The sequence below is a fragment of the Scylla paramamosain genome, unplaced genomic scaffold (genome assembly GCF_035594125.1).
Source record: "Scylla paramamosain isolate STU-SP2022 unplaced genomic scaffold, ASM3559412v1 Contig8, whole genome shotgun sequence".
Lineage (NCBI taxonomy): Eukaryota > Metazoa > Arthropoda > Malacostraca > Decapoda > Portunidae > Scylla > Scylla paramamosain.
This window is the reverse complement of record NW_026973673.1, coordinates 22,501-40,000: the sequence shown is the minus strand read 5'-3', so window position 1 is coordinate 40,000 and position 17,500 is coordinate 22,501. Positions and strand designations below refer to the sequence as shown.

General features: G+C 47.4%; 2 protein-coding genes across 9 annotated transcripts in view; both read left to right on the top strand.

Moving 5' to 3' along the window:
* Positions 1 to 12,513, top strand: part of LOC135096849 (valine--tRNA ligase, mitochondrial-like) — a 19,436-nt gene extending 6,923 nt beyond the window's left edge. Inside the window, exons 2-10 of one of the 6 annotated variants that reach the window (XM_063998622.1) lie at positions 3,333 to 3,457; positions 4,311 to 4,456; positions 4,549 to 4,801; positions 5,260 to 5,498; positions 5,849 to 5,956; positions 6,313 to 6,515; positions 8,531 to 8,630; positions 10,248 to 11,046; positions 12,272 to 12,513. In XM_063998622.1, the coding sequence (XP_063854692.1) occupies positions 4,395 to 4,456; positions 4,549 to 4,801; positions 5,260 to 5,418 (474 nt within the window). In that variant the 5' untranslated portion in view covers positions 3,333 to 3,457; positions 4,311 to 4,394 and the 3' untranslated portion in view covers positions 5,419 to 5,498; positions 5,849 to 5,956; positions 6,313 to 6,515; ... (1 more) ...; positions 10,248 to 11,046; positions 12,272 to 12,513. Of the gene's footprint in view, positions 1 to 2,459; positions 3,458 to 4,310; positions 4,457 to 4,548; positions 4,802 to 5,259; positions 5,499 to 5,848; positions 6,199 to 6,312; positions 6,516 to 8,530; positions 8,631 to 10,247; positions 11,047 to 11,359; positions 12,111 to 12,271 lie in introns of those variants that run through there. The other 5 variants (XM_063998625.1, XM_063998623.1, XM_063998624.1 and 2 more) reach the window with 5 other exon arrangements.
* Positions 12,514 to 12,669: 156 nt separating this feature from the next.
* Positions 12,670 to 17,500, top strand: part of LOC135096847 (uncharacterized) — a 17,355-nt gene continuing 12,524 nt past the window's right edge. The window contains exons 1-4 of one of the 3 annotated variants that reach the window (XM_063998620.1): positions 12,670 to 12,845; positions 13,256 to 13,972; positions 14,368 to 14,550; positions 16,241 to 16,420. In XM_063998620.1, coding sequence (XP_063854690.1) covers positions 12,843 to 12,845; positions 13,256 to 13,972; positions 14,368 to 14,550; positions 16,241 to 16,420 — 1,083 coding nt within the window. In that variant the 5' untranslated portion in view covers positions 12,670 to 12,842. The remainder of the gene's footprint in view (positions 12,846 to 13,255; positions 13,973 to 14,367; positions 14,551 to 16,240; positions 16,421 to 17,500) is intronic. The other 2 variants (XM_063998621.1, XM_063998619.1) reach the window with 2 other exon arrangements.

The following is a 17,500-nucleotide window of genomic DNA, read 5'->3' as shown; positions in this document are numbered from 1 at the left end:
TTGTATGTGCATCGCATTCTTTTGTTATAGCGAGGCACTTCGGGATGTGAGTCAGGTTGAGCGAATTCAAGTAGTTATGTAGCTGTAATAACAGAGGTGTCACATAATTTCAGAGTACTTTTTGTTTGAAATTTCATGGAAATGTAAGGGAAATGGAAGTCTGCGGGACCCTCGATGCGTGTGGCTGGCTAACTAGAAGAATATTTTGTGTGTGATTGCAGCACCGTTTCTCAAGAATGCGTGACTAACAGATTTTATGACTTGCACCGAAACTGTTCAGAATTCTTGGCTGTATATAACCTTTTCGAGATTGAACCGCGGACCACTACTGACTGTATGACTAAAGATGACATCACCAAGACCCGGTTTGCTTTATGGCTTTCCATGCATTCAAGTCGGCACAGCAGTCCTTTGTAACCCGTGTACCGCTGGCCCGGCTGGACTGCAGTGATCACTCCTGCCTTCTGCCTTTATTGCTCCTAGGGAATTCCACCAGTGTAAGAGTAGCAATGAAAAATCTATACGTCCGCCATGCAATAACTAACACAGACCAACAACTTGACCTCGGACGAGTCTCAGGAGTACGACCCTTGAGAGTGATAACGTTCCTCTCTCTCTCTCTCCCTTCCTCCCTCTCTCCGTCCACCAGTGCCGTCACCAACATACTACCGGACCAACACAGCCGCCTCAGGCATCACGCCATTGCCCTCTCGATCATAAAGTAACATTCCAGTGAGGTCAGCACCTGGACGTCTGTGGAGGTAGTTTCTAGGGACGCGCGAGAGGAAGGTAGTGGAGGGCGGAACCCTTTTTTGGAGGTCATAAAGGCTTCCAGCAGAGCGAGTGACGGTGCCCTTGGATAGAAGAAAGAGGTGGAGAATCAGGAAAATAGACGAGGTGTTCTTGTAGGAGGAGGGATAGAGCAAAACCTACGCCCAGAATAAAAATCAAGACTGAAGCGTATGGATGTGCAGAGAGTGAACGTAGACCAGAATGGGAGGCTCTATGTTCTTTTGCGAGGTACAAATAGAAGAATAAACTTAAAAATGTACCTGGCAGAGGGATGAAAGCCAGGTATCTCAGAATGTGCGGAATGACGGGCATGAAAACAGAGGGTAAGATACCATGAGAGGCGAGGAGGGGAAGGGAGGCTATGGAGCGGCTTGTGGCGGTCACGTGGAAGGCAGTGGGGCAGAGAGAGGTTGGTTGTGCAAGGGTTGTTGACGATCCCCCGAGACAACCGTTACGACGGCCCGAGAGAGAGAGAGAGAGAGAGAGAGAGAGAGAGAGAGAGAGAGAGAGAGAGAGAGAGAGAGAGAGAGAGAGTTGATGAATAGATACACAAGCATGCATTCACGTACTCTCTAGCTGAAAGACTGAGCGCGCGCGCGCACACGCACGCACGCATGCACACACGCACGCGCGCGCGCACACGGACACACAAACACACACACACACACACACACACACACACACACACACACACACACACACACACACACACACACACCACGACTGCTGCGGATATAATTCACTTTCCAGACAATTTGGTCGTGAAAGACTGGACATGAAACGTGATTAGCCTGTCCACTGTTTCCACCCACTGCCACCCACCAGACATGCCACCTCTTGCATGTTACCGCCACCCGCGTCTTGTCCCTGACCGTGTGAAGGAAGCTCCGCCGCGCCGCGCCTCTGGTAATATGGACAGGAGGACGGTAATCCATTGAGATAGGAGCGGTAATCGCTTCCCGAACCCCTTCCTCGACCCCCTGCTGCTGCTTGTCATAAGTTACTGTCGAGCGCATGGAAATTGTATGGGCGGAAATTGTCGTATGTAAATTGATCCGTAAATTACATTGAGAGCATTGTGGCGAGGTGAATTACCGTGACGCACTGGATATGTTTATCTGTTATCCCTCCCGACGGGCGTGTTTAATATTCGAGGACAGCGACTTCCATTGGTTCTTGTGAGCGATGACAGCGAAGTGATGAAAAGTTTAGTGAGGGCGTGAGAGATTGTGGCTCATGGTTATTTCATCACGTATAACTCTTCACTTAAAATGGAAGGTGTGAATGTGCTACGGTGAGACGAACCAGCTACGTTTTTGCTCGCAGACTACCACATTCTCTTTTATGGTGTGATTAAATGCTACATAAATTACAAATGAAGACGTACAATGTTTTTGTGCTTAAACACTTTGGCCTGTATTCTCAAACGCATCGGCCGATCAAAAGAACTAGTCTTAAATGGTATGGAAGTGATTAGTCAGGTTTTCATGAGTTCTCTTTCATCATTTGTGATACAGAATCCTTGTTAAACTTTCACTAGAGTCATAAAAAGAATACTTTCAAAATCTCAGTAACTTTGGTTAGAACCTATTAAAAGCATTGGAGATAAGACTCCGAAGCGCTTGAGCCTACGGACGTGCTCAACGAGGTTGCCTCTCTCAGGGGGGGCGGCGCCTTGCCGGAGGAGGGGGGTCGGGTATTGGTCGGCCCGCGTAGTGACAGGATTATGTACGGTGTTTGTCCTGCCACGTTATTGGTTTCGGGTGTTAACTTCCTCGCTTATTGGCAGCGACGGCTGCTGCCTCAAACTTTTCAGCAGAGTTAACGAATCGGTTTCTTTTCCGTGAAGCGCTCTGCCTCGAGGACCTCTCAGTCTTCACAGCCTTGGGTTCTTGAGAGTCCTGGTGTTTGACCGCCTCATATTTAGGACCACCTTGATCCTTACCTGTCCTGTGCAGGTATTCGGTGACAGGTGAATCGATACCTTGCGGTTTAGGGTTGTACCGCCTCTCGTGACTTATATGTAGCTGACTATGTAGCTGACTTGTTTTTTTTTCTTTTTGGTAGGCGAAATAGATGTCAAATTAATTATAGTGATGTTTTTAGTTAGTTTTTCCTTTGTGCAGGTGTGACTGGCAGAGAATAATGATTAGTGATGCTTGTGGTGATGTCTGTTGAGGTTTCTGGTGTTGTAGGTGGAAGGTGATGATGTTAAAGGCAGTGATGAAAGTGGCAGTGATTCTTTTGAGTGTTCTGTCATATTTGTTAAAGTTTTCAGTTAATTTATCTTTGTGGTAAGTGAGATAGATAGAGAATAATTATATTTTTTAGGCTTCTCTTATTTTCTCGCGTTCTTATAAAAGAGGTCGAGATTGCACGTACAAATTTAAGACGACAAACCAAAACCGTTAGTTCAGCATTTCAAATTACACAAGTTTCATGTGTAATTTCATATACAGAGAAGCAGAGGCATTAATTTAATATGTTCCTTATTTGTTATGATGAAAGGTAAATAAAGTGACCTGGACATCCATCCACAGGTGCAGTAAAGGTCACGCCAGGACACAGCCACGAGGACTGTCAGGTCAGGGAGAGATACAGCATTCCATTCCTCTCCATTCTTGACAGCAGTGGAAAGGTCACCAATATTGTGCCAGAGTTTGAGGTCAGGGAGAGGAAATTGAGCCTGTGTTTAGAAATGCTTTGCTCTCACCAAGATTATTTGCAAAGGCCACAGAGATACCTAGCTGGGTTCTCAAGATTAATAATGTAGAAATGTTGTTAATCTATCACTAGAACCATTAAAACATTCTTGAAAACCCGTATTATTTCATGATGAGTATTTTTTCAAGGCCACAGAGATACCTAACTGGGTACCCAAGATTAATAATGTAGAAATGTTAATCTATCACTAGAACCATTAAAACATTCTTGAAAACCAATATTATTTCATGATGAGTATTTTTTCAAGGCCACAGAGATACTTAGCCAGGTTCTCAAGAGTGTTTCTCCTGTTAATAATATAGAAATGTTGTTATTGTGTCACTAGAACCTTACAAACATTCTTAAAAACCTGTGTAGCTTCATCTAGAGCCCTTTTGAAATAGTGGAGGTCTGGCGCCGAGATGTTTCAGAGCGTAGGCCTTAGATGCATGAAAGGTGTATAATATTCATTGTGGTTCTTGAGCTATGATAGTATTTGTCAAGTCTTGCTAATGATGAACTGTAGCAGTACTGTTGTCTGCACTGTTTACCACCACAAAGACTGAGCTAAGTCTTGCTAATGATGAACTGTAGCAGTACTGTTGTCTGCACTGTTTACCACCACAAAGACTGAGCTAAGTCTTGCTAATGATGAACTGTAGCAGTACTGTTGTCTGCACTGTTTACCACCACAAAGACTGAGGTGTGGTGGTTTATGAGATCCAGTAATACCATTCATTAAGTCTTAAACTATTAACTGCATCATCACTACTGTCCTCACTATTAAGCATAACAGGGCTTCACTCCCCTCACAGGGTTTGCTGAGGTTTGAGGCGCGGGGGGCAGTGCCGTCGGCCCTGTCGGCATTGGGGCTGTACAGAGGGTGCCACGCCCACCCCATGACGGTGCCTCGCTGTAGCAGGACGCAGGATGTCATTGAGCCCGTGCTGAGGCCCCAGTGGTGAGCAGATGGTGATGCTGCAGATGATACTGGCATGTTGAGTATTATAATTAGCCACAAACACTTGCTTGCTTACTTTCATGTCTACACAGGTTCGCTTGGTGCAAGGAGTTGGCACAGGAGGCGTCCGAGGCTGTGCAGAGCGGCCGTCTGAACCTGGTGCCACAGCTGCACAGGAGGGCTTGGCATAGCTGGCTGGACAACATCACAGACTGGTGTGTCTCCCAGCAGCTCTGGTGGGGCCACAGAATCCCAGTGTACCACATCACTGCAGCAGACGGCTGGGAGGTGTGGGTGGCGGCTGCTTGGAGGAGGATGCAAGGCGGAAGGCTGTGGAGAAGGAAGGTGTGTGTTTACCTAGTGTTAGTTTGGATGGTCTAATATATGGCAGAAATGTTTACTTTTTATTGTTTTTCCTTCAGTTGATGTACATTCTTTGTGTTGTATCTCATAGTGTGTTCCTATTATCAGTATTTCCGTGGGGCAAAGCTGTACCTAATTGTAGTTTTCCCTACAGTTGAGGTGCAGTCCTTGTCTGTATCACCTTTATTAACCTACTCTGGGTACCCTTCTATATTTCTGTGAGGAAAAACTGCATTATTTTATATCATTCAAGTGTGTGTGTGTGTGTGTGTGTGTGTGTGTGTGTGTGTGTGTGTGTGTGTGTGTGTGTGTGTGTGTGTGTGTGTGTGTGTGCAAACCCTCATTAAAATAATAAACTTCATGTAGCAATAGATAATAAAAGTCTTGACGGCTACGGTAATAATCGCAACTTTCCGTCTTCACCCTGTGCTCCTCCCCAGGCACACCCTTGGCCTCCTTGTCCACCCAGCAGGAGGAAGATGTTCTGGACACCTGGTTCTCCTCTGGCCTGTTTCCCTTTGCCTCGCTGGGCTGGCCGGGTCAGGGGAGGGGAGAGACCATGCCTGACCTTGCTCGCTTCTACCCAACGACCTTGGTGAAGACGGGTCACGACATCCTCTTCTGGGTGGCTCAGGTGGTCATGCTGGGACTCAACTTGACAGGGAGGCTTCTCTTTAAGGTGAGGCCATCTGGGTCTTGCTCTCCTGGTCCTGTTCTCTGTTATTGATCTTGTTTTTGTTCCTTTGTCTTAGTGTTATCAGAAACTCAGGTAACTAATTGTAGGTGTGTAATTAGTCCATATTTTCATTGGTATATAACTAAAATATCTGTTAATACTGTAAACTCTAGCATTACTAATTGTTTGATAAAAAGATGGAGATTTCAGAAGGCTAGTAATGTTTATAGGTGGTGATAGATTGAAAGAATTGACTACCTGCGTGTTACCTCTCCTTCCTCATATAATTTGATAATAATTGTTACCAGTATTGCCTGTGCTATATCACCTGTTATATGACCCTCCCTCCCCAGACTGTGCTGCTGCATGGCCTCCTGTGTGATGGTGGCGGCCACAAGATGTCCAAGTCCTGGGGCAGTGTGATAGACCCCCTGGATGTCATCAATGGGGCGTCCCTGGAGGTGTGTGACTTGCTGGTGCTGGAGTGTGTTCTGATGTTCATTGGGTGTGGTGAGCAGTATCTTGACAGCAGTTGATACATGAATATCTGTGAAAGCTTCTTAGCAAGTGTATTTTTTTGAAGGAGCGCTAAAGACAGAGAGAGATTTTTAGATGTGATGGCAAAAATTGTTATTATAATTCTGTTTTCTCTCTTTTCTCCTTCTTTGTCTTTTCATCTCTTCTCTTTTCTTCTTTTCCCTCTTCTATACTTCAGTTTTCCTGCTCATCTGTGTTCTCTTCTGTTTTTCATCACATTTCATCCCTTCCCTTCTCCCTCGTAGCCTCTCATCCTCTCACCACCCCTTCATGCCCTCAGGTACTGTGCGAGAGGGTGGAGGGGAGCCTGAATGCATAAGAGGTACTCACTGGTATCAGGATGAACTCCCCTACAGGCATCCCAGAGTGTGGAGCTGATGCCCTTCGGTTCACTCTGTGCTCCACCAACTTCAAGAGTCACTGTGGCATAGATAGATGAACGTGTATGACTGTGGTGCTTCAAGTCTTGTGTGGAGTTACCAGGTTGGTGTATGGATGAATAGATGGAGTAGAGATAAGATTTTAGTGAGTGCTCTTGTAAGATCAGGGTAGGAGTGCTTCTCGTCTCTGTCAAGGGCTAAGGTGTTGAGTGTTGAGTGAGTGTGAGGGTGAAAATTGTGTGTTTTGGTATATGTAGGAGATAAGATTGTAGTGAGTGCTCTTGTAAGGTTAGGGTAGGAGCGCTTCTCGTCTCCGTCAAGGGCTAAGGTGTTGTGTGTTGAGTGAGTGTTTGAATATATTTGTAGGAGATAATATTTTAGTGGTTCTCTTCCCCAACAAGGGTTAACGCATTGAAAGAGTGTTGTGGGTGAGAGTAACGGTGAAAGTTGTGTGCCTTGTCTTGGTATATGTAAGAGATAAGCTATAATAAGTGTATTTGTAAGGTTAAGGTAGTAGTGCTTCTCTTCCCCAACAAAGGTTAAGGTGTTGAAAGAGTGTTGTGAGTGTGAGGTGGGTGTGAAAGCTGTGTGCCTTGCCTTGCTATGCGTTTGTACATCTCTTATAACACTTCCCTGCCTGATCAGCTGTGTTTCCATCTTTGCCCTTGTGGTGTGTGTGTGTGTGTGTGTGTGTGTGTGTGTGTGTGTGTGTTATATATAAAATGTAAATAAATAACTACATTTCTACTCTACTGATGGGAGAAACACGCTTCTAAAAGGCTCTATTCGAAGTGGCACAGGTTTTTAAGGATGTTTTTTATGGTTTTAGTGACAAATTAATATTCCTACATTACTAACAGGAGAAACACTCACGAAAACCTCTGCTAATCATCTTTGTGGCCTTTGGAATCAATCGTGAGAGAGAGAGAGAGAGAGAGAGAGAGAGAGAGAGAGAGAGAGAGAGAGAGAGAGAGAGAGAGAGAGATGGGAGAAAAGACACACACACACACACACACACACACACACACACACACACACACAAGAGGACATGGAAGAAAATTAAAAATAATCACTTGCAGAAGGGGCATAAAGAAGTTTAGCTTCCTTCATAGAAGCATAGCGGCATGGAATGGACTGGAAGGGGAAGTGGTGTGTGCTACAAATATTCATGACTTTAAGGAAAAGTTGGATAAAAACAGTTATGGAGACGGGACAGTACGAGCTTAGCTCCTCTCCCCCATGTCACAACTAGGTAAATACAACTAGGTAAACACACACACACACACACAGACCTTAGCTAACAATTTCACACATTCCTCCTTCTGCCCACTGAGTGGGTGTGTATCTGCATGTGGGTGGTTGTGTCACCTGACTGCAATCCTCAAGAGGTGTGTGTGTGTGTGTGTGTGTGTGTGTGTGTGTCTCTCTCTCTCTCTCTCTCTCTCTCTCTCTCTCTCTCTCTCTCTCTCTCTCTCTCTCTCTCTCTCTCTCTCTCTCTCTCTCTCTCGAGTGAAATAGTTATCCAAACAGCCTATTAAAGAGAGAGAGAGAGAGAGAGAGAGAGAGAGAGAGAGAGAGAGAGAGAGAGAGAGAGAGAGAGAGAGAGAGAGAGAGAGAGAGAGAGAGAGAGAAATGAAGGGGAGGAAAGGCCCATAGCCAAAAGGTGTGAATGGATTTACTTGATCCCCTTCCTTTGAGTGAACTGCCGCCCTTCGTATGGAAACTTTTACTTGTTAAGTTAATCCACCAAAGATTAGAAGATGTGGAAGGTTGAGTGGAAAAGACCTGCCCTGGGTCCATCATTTTTCTGAGTGACTTTTACCAGAGACGAGGGTGTGAAAAAATTAGTTATCCATCTTGTCCTACCACATCTTTCCTGACTCCCAGACCATCATGAAGCATTTCTTTTCTTTCACAGCCATGTCTATGCACTATACTGGCTAGAAATTGCACAATCTGCTTCTTTAATTGTTTCCTTTCTTGAATGTGCATATAAATGTTTTCAGCTGTGCATTCCATGCTGTGTAATGTTGTAGTGAATGGTTAAATTCTAGACTAAGTTGTGAGTCAAACATGTATCAAGCAGCAGGAGTATTGATGTGTGCGTTTTCCCTGCAGGTGGTAACATGGAGAGCAAGTGGAAGAAACCTTGGGAGACTTCCATGACTCAGGAACAAGCACACCTCACTGGGAGCCTTGTGACTGACAGGTGGTTCAGGTGAATACTGTATTTTGTTGACACAATTGAGAATTCTCTGTCCAAAATTCCAAAATCTGAAAGTTTCTAATTGTCATGTCATGTAACAGATGGAAAATCCCACAAAGTGGTGGAAAGGTTTGCACTGCAAAAGAAAAGAAAAAAAAAAAAAAAAGAAATGATGAATTGTAAACCCCACAGACCAAAGCTCTGATGCTTGACTTACTGCAATGGGAGGCATCAAAAACTGGCAAGTTGTCATCACACACACATACTCTGAAGATGTGATGCTCAGTTTTTTAATCTGACTGTGTGCTGAGCGCATAACAGAGGTGATAGTGTCTGACATGGAGGCATACATCTCTCGCTCTTATTCTCGGCCTAAACCTTCCAAACCTTGGTTTAACACGACCTGTTCTTGTGCTATACATGATAGAAAAGTGGCTTACACAAGTCATTTGAGCCTTTCATCACCAAAATCTCATGCACTTTATATTTTTGCCCAAAGTCATGCCAAGTCTTTTCTCCAACTAGCCAAAAACTCCTTCATTAATAGAAAGTGTCAAAATCTTTCAAGATCTAACTACCCTCATGACTTCTGGCAACTAGCCAAAAACATCTCCAATAACTTTGCTTCTTTTTTCTCTCCTTTATTTCAATCAAATGGCACCACTGCTATCACATCAATCTCTAAAGCCGAACTCCTTGCTCAGACCTTTGCTAAAAAGTCTAACTTGGATGATTCAGGGCTCGTTCCTCTCTCTCCTCCACCCTCCTCCTCCTCCTCCTCCTCCTCCTCCTACTACTACTACTACTACTACTACTACTACTACTACCTATTAAAATTCTTTGCAGTGATGTTTTCCTTACTACTACTACTACTACTACTACTACTACCTATTAAAATTCTTCGCAATAATGTTTTCCATGCCCTCACTGGCCTAAACCCTCGGAAGGCTTATGGACCTGATGGGGTCCCTCCTATTGTTCTCAAAAACTGCGCCTCTGTGCTTGCACCTTGCCTAGTCAAACTCAACTCTGTCTGTTAACATCTACCTTTCCTTCTTGCTGGAAGTTTGCCTACATTCAGCCTGTTCCTAAAATGTGTGACTGTTCTAATCCCTCAAACTATGTCTTCTTGTTTTAATTTCCTGCCTATCTAAAGTTTTTGAATCTATCTTCAACAGAAAGATTCTTAAACATCTATCACTTCACAACCTTCTATCTGATCGCCAGTATGGGTTCTGTCAAGGCTGCTCTACTGGTGATCTGGCTTTCCTTACTGAGTCTTGATCATCCTCTTTTAGAGATTTTGGTGAAACTTTTGCTGTTGCCTTAGACATATCAAAAACGTTTGATAGAGTGATACAAAGCTTTGATTTCCAAACTACCCTCCTACGGTTTCTATCCCTCTCTTTGTAGTAACTTCATCTCAAGTTTCCTTTTTGACCGTTCTATTGCTACTGTGGTAGACGGTTACTGTTCTTCTCCTAAATCTATTAACAGTGGTGTTCCTCAGGGTTCTGTCCTGTTACCCACTCTCTTATTATTCATCAATGACCTTTTAAACCAAACTTCTTGTCCTATCCACTCCTATGCTGATGATACAACCCTGCACTTTTCCACATCTTTTTGTAGATGTCAAAACCCCTCAGGAAGCAAACAGCTCATGCAGGGAAACCACAGAATGCCTAACTTCTGATCTGAAGAAGAATGAAACAAGAATGAAGAAATGAAGAAGGAAATATAAAAATAGAAAGAATGAATGAGGGAAGAAGATGATAAACACGACAGCAGGTAGCAAGAAGGTATCACCACCCTGATAGAGAAGAGGCGAGACGTGGCCACCGAGAAGAACAACAAGGTGCGGTGAGTCATCACAACACTAACAGGGCCGGAGATTAGCACAAGATTACAAGAAAAGGTACTCAGGAGGCCATCAATGAATTAGTATGCGAGGGAAGCAGAGGTCACCAGGAGCAGATGATGTGGACAACACGGACAGCCGGCACACCATAGGAACCGCCGCCTTCTTTTTCCTGATTAGAAGATGCGATTACCAAAGCTACTCAGGAATGAATCTTATTGAAAGTTAAGAGAAAATAAACTGTCTGATCGAAGTATGGGAAGAAAAATAGAGTTACTTGAAAGTGGACCTTGCGGAAAGTATAGGAAAATGAACCATATGATCAAAGTTTGAGAAAATTAATATACCTACTTGAAAATTAACCTTATTGAACGTTACAGGAAAATGAACCGTATGATCGAATTACTGGAAAATAAATGTTATAGCAACGGGAGCCTTGTTGGGACAAAAGGTCGCTATAACATCACGTGTATATTACAAGGTGTAGGAGACGGGAATAGACAGAAGCAGACAGAGAGACAAGCTACACCAGAGAGGGTCAAGATGGGCAAGGTCCCTGTCACAGTGCCAGTAAGTAGAACCAGATAGTTGTAATGCAATCACAGTAAAATGTTGGTGTTATATTTTGACAGAGAGGGATTGGGTGGTGTGGGGTGTGTTCCTCATTGAATATTACCTGCCAGGTTTGTGTAGGATGTGATTTATCATTGAGTATTAAATATGTGAAGTGATTTGAATCAGAAGTGTAATGTGAAGTGTTCCAGATATTTAATAAAATTTATTTGAAGAGAGATGAAACTATTTTCGTAGATTTTCGTTGTTGTCGGAAGTCGTATATGATCGTCTGAGTGTAAATATATGTAAATAACACAAATTAGGTAAAAATTATAGAAACTTAAAGCGTTCCCTTGAACCCACAAAAGCCAGTCTTATAGATTAAGGACGCACCAACACCGCGCAACATAGAAACACGACATTACAGCGTGGCGGCGCCAGTGACAGTGATATGTGTTGCATCACTCATAACAGACAGGACAGTATCTCATCAATAAGAGGACCACACCTCGGTGAGGAACATTTGTCCCATCACGGATCTGAGAGGTAATTGTTATTCAAATGTTAAGGAAAGAATACTTCTATAGAGCGGAATAAAAGTAATGTTTGTGTTGTTCACGTTGATGGTCGGTCAGTTCAGCAGTGACATGAAAGTCAGCTGCCAGACAAGGCGGGAGTTGCTTCGGGTATCAGTGTGGCAGCTTTTCCCCGACATGAGGGGCGATTAAAATTATCAGATACTGCGATTCTTCCAGTGGCCACCTCCCCAGCTCCCCGCCGCCAGTGGTGTGATACAAGTAGTAATCTTATCACTCTTGTCTTGACTCGCCTGTGGAGTGTTGGCGGTGGAGTGAACACGTAGTACCTCTGGCAGCATCACCTGGCGGCGCTGGTAACGCGGAGAAACATAGGTGTTGAAGCTGCTCTTCATCCACCCATGCTGCCCCTCTCACCGCATCAAATTTTCTCAATACTAATTCCTTTGGATCTTCATTAATGCGTCTACCCCCGTGAGTGAGCCACATGAAGCACACGTCAGCATCACCACCCTTGGCTTGACACGCTCCCACAGCAACAAGGTGCATGCTGGCGTGTCTGCCAGAGCCTTACAGCGACCTGTTGCCCCCACACGGCTTCCATTGCTATAAGATTTATTTGCCATTACTTTAGTTTATTTTACTATAACTTTAAGTGAGCTTATGTTTTGACTAACTGGTTAATTGCATCTCCATCCAATCAGGAGCAAGGAGGCGGAGTGGGACGCGCGTTGTGGCACCAACACAGAGGCAGGCAGCCTGAAGCAAGGGCAGTAACACAGAGGCAGGCAGCCTGAAGGAAGGCCAGCAACACAGAGGCAGGCAGCCTGAAGGAAGGCCAGCAACACAGAGGCAGGCAGCCTGAAGGAAGGCCAGCAACACAGAGGCAGGCAGCCTGAAGGAAGGCCAGCAACACAGAGGCAGGCAGCCTGAAGGAAGGCCAGCAACACAGAGGCAGGCAGCCTGAAGGAAGGCCAGCAACACAGAGGCAGGCAGCCTGAAGGAAGGCCAGCAACACAGAGGCAGGCAGCCTGAAGGAAGGCCAGCAACACAGAGGCAGGCAGCCTGAAGGAAGGCCAGCAACACAGAGGCAGGCAGCCTGAAGGAAGGCCAGCAACACAGAGGCAGGCAGCCTGAAGGAAGGCCAGCAACACAGAGGCAGGCAGCCTGAAGGAAGGCCAGCAACACAGAGGCAGGCAGCCTGAAGGAAGGCCAGCAACACAGAGGCAGGCAGCCTGAAGGAAGGCCAGCAACACAGAGGCAGGAGTTTGAGCCATGGTGAGTGTTGTCCTCAGCAGTATTGGAATTATATATATATATATATATATATATATATATATATATATATATATATATATATATATATATATATATATATATATATATATATATATATATATATATATATATATATATATATATATATATATATATATATATATATATATATATATATATATATATATATATATATATATATATATATATATATATATATATATATATATATATACATACATATTAAATGAATGGTTGTGAATGAGGGGGAAAACATGAAGGTTAGGGGTTAATGGTGGAGGAAAGATTGACAGTAGCAGCAGCAGCAGCAGCAGCAGCATGAGGTGTTTGATGTGGAGAGCGTGCCGAGCTGGGTGGAGTGAGTCCCTCACGCCGCCTCTTTGTTGCAGGATGACAACGTGGAGGAGTGTCCAGTGTGCCTCACCACCTTTGACGACACCCTCTGGCGGCCACGCAACCTGCCCTGTGGCCATACAGTGTGCTCGCCGTGCATTGATGGACTGAAGCAGCAGGGTGCCATCACGTGCCCCACCTGCCGGGCGAGTCACGCCGTGCCCGAGGCGGGCCAGTTCCCCATCTCCTATATTACAGAGGGCCTTATCAGGAGACTGAGAAGACTGGCCTCTCTGCCAGCCGAGCCAGGGAAGCAGGCAGCCCCACCAGTGACACGGCCTGCACCAAAGGCGACAACGGGATTCAGCAGGAAGGCACAGTCCCTGCTGCAGGAGCAAGAAGTGAAGGTCCTGGCTGCCATCCGCTCCTGCCAGGAGGAGCAGAGCCAGCTGGCCGAGTATCTGACAACCCTCGGTGGCTGGAGCAGTCGCCAGCAGCGGCTGCAAGACGAGCTGCAGACTCTGGTGGACCAGAGCAAGAGTGCCCAGGAGGCGGTGCACCGCGAGGAGTCCCGGGTAGAGGGCAGGCAGGAGGAGGTGCGGCAGAAGGAGCAGCAGCTGCACGCCGCGCTACAGTCGCTGCGCACGGCCGCAGCACGGCAGGAAGCTTACGAGGTCATTGAGGACACAGACCTTCTGGTGGAGAAGGACAGTCAGACAGAGGGGTGTCTGGGAGTGTTTCCCAACGTCCACGCCGTCACCACCGTCACCAGGGTGGGTGTGGCCTCACACTTGTTGTGCTTGCAGGTCACTCCTCTGGCCACGGTCAGTGAGTGAGTGAGTTTACTGAGCACACCTCAAGCTGTGCATACAACACTCACATACAACACAGTGTTTGTAGTCCCAAACATGTGCTTTACTCCACAACAATGTTAAAGCATTAAACTCCAAGTAGCGCGTCAACACTTCATCAGTCACTTGTTGAGTTACAGTGGTACACAGTATTAAACTAATTACAAACACTTACTTCAAACCACCATTATTAACACTCCTGCCTAGATCATTTACCTCAGGCCACGCCTCCACCACACGTCCCTCCATTTGCACAGTACCCTACACACACACACACACACACACACACACCGCCTCACTGCCGCGCTGTGTTTCAGGTGGCAGAGGCATCGCGCGCAGCCCTGCAGGCCGCCACCGCTGCCGCTGCTGCCACACAGGCAGCCCTGAAGGCAGCAGGCACTGCTGCTGCAGCCTCGGGGGACTCCAGCCTCCCAGCAGCCTGGGCCGAGGCCTCCTCCATCGCGGATAGGCTGCAGGCCCTGCTGGCGCCGCCCCTGACGGTGAGTGTGGCAGGCCTCGAGTGTCACTGCTGCCCGGCGCTGCTCTTGCTGCGCGGCTCACGGCTCTTTCTCTCTCCTTGTTGCTCTCTCTTTCCGCAGCCCTCTCTCTCTCTCTCTGTCTCTCTCTCTCTCTCTCTCTCTCTCTCTCTCTCTCTCTCTCTCTCTCTCTCTCTCTCTCCTGCCAGTGTGGGGTGATGTGCTAAGACGGGTTTGCAGGGGCTGTTTTTCCAGCCGGCTGGTCAGCCGAAAGCCTTCACACGGTGGAGAGCAGCCGCTGGCCCGCTGGCCCGCTGCATCACAACGAAAACAATCAAGATGGAATCGTCCTCCAACGAGCTGGCTGCTATGGCTGTGGTTTTGCTGTGCTTGAAGAGAAAGCAAAGGAAGAAATGAGTGTGGAGTTGTTCATGGTGTATATAGTATGGCAGGCTGTGGTACTGTGGTGCTGTGGTACACACGTGCTGGGGCGGTGGCTGCCTCAGTGCCTGGTGTATATAGCCTGGCAGGCTGTGGTGCTGTGGTGCTGTGGTGCTGTGGTACACACGTGCTGGGCCACTGGCTGCCTCAGTGCCTGGTGTATATAGCCTGGCAGGCTGTGGTGCTGTGGTGCTGTGGTGCTGTGGTACACACGTGCTGGGCCGCTGGCTGCCTTAGTGCCTGGTGTATATACCCTGGCAGGCTGTGGTGCTGTGGTGCTGTGGTGCTGTGGTACACACGTGCTGGGCCGCTGGCTGCCTCAGTGCCTGGTGTATATAGCCTGGCAGGCTGTGGTGCTGTGGTGCTGTCGTACACACGTGCTGGGGCGGTGGCTGCCTCAGTGCCTGGTGTATATAGCCTGGCAGGTTGTGGTGCTGTGGTGCTGTGGTACACACGTGCTGGGCCGCTGGCTGCCTCAGTGCCTGGTGTATATAGCCTGGCAGGCTGTGGTGCTGTGGTGCTGTGGTACACACGTGCTGGGGCGGTGGCTGCCTCAGTGCCTGGTGTATATAGCCTGGCAGGCTGTGGTACTGTGGTGCTGTGGTACACACGTGCTGGGCCGCTGGCTGCCTCAGTGCCTGGTGTATATAGCCTGGCAGGCTGTGGTGCTGTGGTGCTGTGGTGCTGTGGTACACACGTGCTGGGCCGCTGGCTGCCTCATTGCCTGGTGTATACAGCCTGGCAGGCTGTGGTGCTGTGGTGCTGTGGTAGACTCGTGCTGGGGCGCTGGCTGTCTCACTGACCACATAAACAAACATAAAGTTCCTCATCTGTTTTCCACAATTTTTATAAATGAATGTAAATATTTTATTTATTTATTGTACATAATGGCAGACAGTCAATGGTTATTACTAAAACACTTGCCAACAACATTCCTCCTATTTTCAATTTTATATTGAGAGTTGCTCTCATTTGACCCGGGAAAAATGGAGGCAAGGCGGCCCACACACCGGCTTCCTGGCTGCTCCGGCAATTCAGCAAATCGCGGCTGCATTTCGCTCCCGGCTGCACGATCCCGGCTAAAAGCAGCCGTGAATTGCCTCATGTAAAACCCCCTTTACACTGAGTAGGCTGCTCAAGGCCTAAAGGTTTGCTGCTGCTGCTGCTGCTGCTGCTGCTGCTGCTGTTGCTGCTGCTGCTGCCTTTTGAAATGTACATCTTGTATCCCTTCTCCAAACTGCCAGCCTGGCTTACTGCCTCCTCCTCCCTGCAGGCCGAGGACCTGCACAGCCTAACACAGCCTGCCAGGGGCCTGGTGGAGGCCGGCCTTGTCTTCGCCGTCCACGACGTGAAGGGACAGACTCGGCACGCAAGGATCAGCCTTGAAGACGGCAGCCTTTACCTCCACTCCCTGCAGGCCCAGGTCCTGCCGAACTTCATCGCCACCCTGCAGGTGGGTCAGGGCGTCGCGCCCCGCCCTGGTGCCACCACCGCGTGGCTGGAGGGAAGGGGACTGCCCGTCACAACACTCACGCACCCGTTCTCACCCTTACCCTCCCTCACCTGGTCCACCACACCCTGCCCCTCCGCCAGCCACTGTCCCTCCCTCCCTCCCTCCCCGCAGGCCCACACTTCCTGCCCTGCCCCTCCGCCAGCCACTGTCCCTCCCTCCCTCCCTCCTTGCAGGCCCACACTCCCTGCCCTGCCTCTCTGCCAGGCACTGTCCCTCCCTCCCTCCCTCCCTCCCTCCCTGCAGGCCCAAACCCTCCCCACACTCCCCGCCCTGCTCCTCCGCCAGACAGTGTCCTTCCCTCCTTCCCTCCCTGCAGGCCCTCACCCTCCCCACACTCCCCGCACTGCCCCTCCGCCAGCCACTGTCCCTCACTCCCTCCCTCCCTCCCTCCTCCCTGGAGGCCCACACCCTCCCGACACTCCCCGCCCTGCCCCTCCGCCAGGCAGTGTCCCTCCCTCCTCCCTGGCGGTGGGGGCTGTCACAGCAGCACCGTGAGGGCTGCACCGCTGCCCTCCCTCCCCCTCACTGGTGCCCCTGGCGGTGTGGCAGGCGGGTCTTGTCCTCCTCCTCACAGTGCCAGTACTCATTACAAGGGAATCATCATCTCAAACACCACCAATAATCAGAGTAATAGTGTCATCACAGAAAAAAGGTCATTGTTGTCATATTTGTTAGTATTATTATTATTACTATTATTATTGTTACTGTCAACAGTGATATGGAGATGGTGATAATGATGGTGACCACAACAGCCATGGTGACGATGACACTAATAGTTATGACAGTAATGAGAACACTATCAATACTCATAAACGTTTAAAAAATAAGAATACTTCTGATGCTGCTACTGATGATGATGATGATGATGAAAATTGTAATACCTAGAACTGTAATAATGATAACACTGCTACTAATAAAAAAAACAATGATAGTAATAATAATAATAATAATAATAATAATAATAATAACAATAATAATAATAATAATAATAACAACAATAATAATAATACTTCTATTACT